Here is a 4,007-nt window from a genome sequence, read left to right as displayed (position 1 = left end):
ACTGCACAGGTCGTCTGGTGGGAGGCAACCAGTCTCAGTCCAGCTCAGCTCATATTGACTGCAAGCACTCAAACAGACTGGCAAAGTTTGTGATTAATTGCCATCTCATTTCTAAATGCAGATTGCCAACATGTTGATCATACAGTCTGCACCAATGAGTGCAACTCGTCTGCTCTATCAACAATTGAAAGACACAAACCTGAATGACTGTGTAAATTACTGTAAATTGTGCTAAATTTAACACTGAAAAGCTTTTCATATTTTGTGCCAAATAGTTTCTGCTAGGAGTGTTTAGTTCTTCAGAAAGAGAGGGGGACATGTTATCAGTATGAGTGCACAGCTGGATGGCTCAAAGCTGTGAGCGCAGTGTCAAAACTTTGGCTCTGTCCTATCACTCTATTCTCAGTCCTCACTGAGTGTTTTTAAAGCCGAGCTCTGCAGTAATACTAGGATTTTACTGAAACAGAGCAGAACTGAAGTGAATTAACGGAGCATCAGAGGGAGGGAGAAGGAGAACCCCAACACAAGACGCAGATACATCTTATTTTCCTTCTTACTGAGCTGAGCAGGTTCCAGTGTTCAGGTTTTAGTCATTTCTACCCAGAGATTTAAAACATCTCTCAAACAGTGGAAATCAAACTTTACAAATGGTTTAACATGCCCGAATTAAATCCTCTGTCCACTTTGTGTTATTTGGCCAGCTGTGCCCCTCAACTTCAATAATTAATTTGAAATAATGTCAAATGTTTCAGTGCAAATGCTTGAAAGAAAAATGAATACTACACTAGAGACGGGAGAGATAAAGCAACTCTCTGGATAAATCCTGCACTTCACCTCAGTCTCGGTTTTACACATAAACCTGTGTAAAAGCTGCGCCTACACTGTATTATTGTTAGCACATTATTCCTGCCCTCATGTTGAGCCACAAGTTTGTGTTGCTCTTGGTAGGAATGCTGGTCATTAATGAAGTGAACTAGCTGCTTGTGTTTGTTAAATAAGTAACTGTATAAATTATACATCTGCCCTGTTTAGATCTGACCCGTCTGTGGCTGAGTCACACATGATGGTTCAAATTCTCCCCTGGCTCCTCAACAGCACTACACATCTGATGTAGACAGCAAAGGATTTGAGATTTATCACAATTAATTGTGATATTACTGCAAACAGATTGCAGGTGATCACCAACTCAACCCCATCCAATCAACCCATTCCCCTTAAAGTGCAGTAATAGCGCACTTTATCAAATTATGAGACCAACTGCAGGACACTACTGTGCAATCTCAAGGTGGGACTTTCATGTTAGGGTAAAATGTTCTGCTACTGTGGGAACCAATGAGTAGTGGTCATCCAGGCCTCCAGATAGAAATCACCTAATCTATCCAGAGTTCCTGATCTATGCTAGTCATCATTTACAGTCTTACTGTGAATACATTTAAAAAGCTAATAATCTGTCTCAGATGATAACCAATGCTTTGCATTTTGGTCAAGGCACTTACTGTTTATTTGCATGCAACCTAATTCTAGTTAAAAATGGTTGGTCATTATTTGGCCTGGAACCCAGAAGGCTCCCAGTACCAAAAATCTTGACCCACACGTATGTAAATGTGCTGCAAAAACACGGGTGAATATGCACATTGCAGTACTAATTCGACAGTTGTATTCAGTATGTCCACCAACAACCTGGAACCATCAAAGGAAACTGCACCTTAAAAAAATCTCTTCAATCAGTGAAATATTGTAGCTTCATCTTTATCGGTGAGTTTGAGAGCTGACTCTTTTTGTAGCCTGTAGTCGAAATCTGTACTGAAGGAATCGTTTCATCTTCACACAAGCAGGAAACGGGCAGGCCTCCATTGAGCCCAACAGTTACGTCACACAGCTCTCAGTATGTCCAGCCTGAATGCAGTGACCTGAGACTGGACTCCAGAAAGTCTCCGTGAGGCTAAACGGGCTCAAAGAGCCGTGCTGGCGTCGGGAGCAGCAGGCTGCCGTAAAGAACGCGCCTTTCAGCACTTTTCTGTTTGTCGGAACACGTGGAGCTCAGAACCACAATGCCAGAGATCCTGTATGTCTGCGAAGATGACTCACTCGTATGCTAATACACAAATACACGTTTTCAAAGGATAAGCGGAAGAAAATGGGTGGGTGGATGGATATAATGGTACGCTCTCATTTGTTAAACTGAATTTCCCACACAGGTTACGTTTTAAAAAGAAGAGTAAAATAAGCTTTTTTTGGCTGTGATTCCAAAGATAAATTGAATGAGCCTGGCTAAATAACTATTGCTTTCAGCAGCATATTACCATTTTCGTTTACACATAAACATACATTATAAATCACACGTTACAATCAGGGCTGTTTAATTCTGTCAGTGTTAATTAATATTCGCCGTTAAACTACATAAAATATCCCCAAATTTTTAGCCTCTCTTGTTTGCGTATTAATTCCCCGTTGTTAATATTAAACTTGAATGCCGACGTAGGACATCTTACAATAGACCAGCTACGGAATTGCTGAGTCCCGACGTCATGCAAACCCCTGCTGTGCTTTACGCTAGAAGCAAGTGTGAGTGGAAAGAAGGAGGGCAGCCTGAGGGCAAGTTTTCTGGCGGAACCTCACAAAAATAGCTTTTCGTTTTGTTTGAAAATGCGTCAGATAACGACGGAAGGAGCCCAACAAGAGTCTCAGCCGAGATTGAAGGAAAACGGCACCGATAAAACAGCAGAAACCGGCATGGAAGGACAGGCCGTACCTGATCCCAAACAGGAACCGGCCGACAACAACGAGAGCAGCAGAGCAGGAATACACGCAGTGAGTGGCCGCGATGCCGCGGAGGAGCAAGGGGACTTGTCTCCCGTCCCCGGCGTAGACAAAGAAACCGCTTCACCTAACGAGAAGTCGGGCACTGGTGAACGGGGCCCGCATATAAAACACTCTGAAGCTGGGAAAAGTCCCGCACAGGGGAGTTTGGCAAGTAGCACCAATTCCGCACAAGAGGGCTCCCGGGTGCTGAAACACGAACAAAGAGAGGGGGAGAACGTGTCCACCTCATTGCCTGCTGACCGCACAAAGACCGCGGAGAAAGCCGAGCACGGCACCAAGAGACGGGCCAGCGTGGAGCTGACCTCGTCGGACGGAGAGCCGCTTAGTCGGATGGATTCAGAAGACAGGTTTGTTGAAACAGTAAGAGGCCTTAGACTGATTTTAGAACAGCCCAGAGGAGGCGTTAACTCACAGCACCATGCCAAGTTCACAGCTTTGGATGACAGTTTGTTTACAGGTTAAAAATCGTTCGCTTCCGCCGGGTAATATAGTTCTTGATCGTCTCTACGTGACGCGCTGGGCTGTAATTGAGTTCACTGCAGCGCTGTGGTTTGTGAGGAAGTCTTTGATCACAGCAGTTCTCATCGCACAAATATGATGATCGTTCTTACTAGCACAAAAGTAAAACTCAACTGATTGGAAAAGCAACTTGTTAGAGGTCTCTGGTGCCGACTGGGGGAACCATTGCCTCACACACGCAATCCAAAGCCATCTATATTCCCTATATCATCTATAAATCATAACAAATTCACCAAATATCTCATTGCTGAGCAGACCGCGTTTGTAATTACCTCTCACTGAGTAATTAACAAAAGATGGAAGCAGATGTCAGAGGAAGGTCACATCCTAGGATCAGTCATGTAAACCTTGCTGCAGAGTCAGAAATAAGTGCTCTCACTTTTCTTGAATTTGTGAAATGAGCATCTTTAGGAGCAGTTAAATACAGAAAAAAAAACAGCAGATGGAAAGAAAACTTGCACCCAGTAGTTATTCGAAAGCAGATGTTTGCCATGTGAATATGCTTTTAATGCAAACATAACACTTCCTGCAGCTGTTTGTAGAAGCCTTCCAGCAGTTGGAGCTGATAATGGCGTGTAACCAGGAAGCAGCTGCAGGAAGTTTTGGGAGAGCAATCCTGGGGTCATCTTAGTTTGTTATGTAGTTCCTATAAGCATATAGTTAGG

At 43.7% G+C, this 4,007-nt stretch overlaps 1 protein-coding gene across 1 annotated transcript in view; it reads left to right on the top strand.

The window, feature by feature from the left end:
* The first annotated feature begins 2,533 nt into the window (after window positions 1–2,533).
* aebp2 (AE binding protein 2) overlaps window positions 2,534–4,007 on the top strand; it is an 8,619-nt gene continuing 7,145 nt past the window's right edge. The window contains exon 1 of the mRNA XM_030725293.1: window positions 2,534–3,170. Coding sequence (XP_030581153.1) covers window positions 2,647–3,170 — 524 coding nt within the window. The 5' untranslated portion in view covers window positions 2,534–2,646. The remainder of the gene's footprint in view (window positions 3,171–4,007) is intronic.

The sequence above is a fragment of the Archocentrus centrarchus genome, unplaced genomic scaffold, assembly GCF_007364275.1.
Source record: "Archocentrus centrarchus isolate MPI-CPG fArcCen1 unplaced genomic scaffold, fArcCen1 scaffold_52_ctg1, whole genome shotgun sequence".
In the NCBI taxonomy this organism is placed as follows: domain Eukaryota; kingdom Metazoa; phylum Chordata; class Actinopteri; order Cichliformes; family Cichlidae; genus Archocentrus; species Archocentrus centrarchus.
The sequence above is the reverse complement of the archived record's forward strand: the minus strand, read 5'-3'. Positions and strand labels throughout refer to the sequence as shown.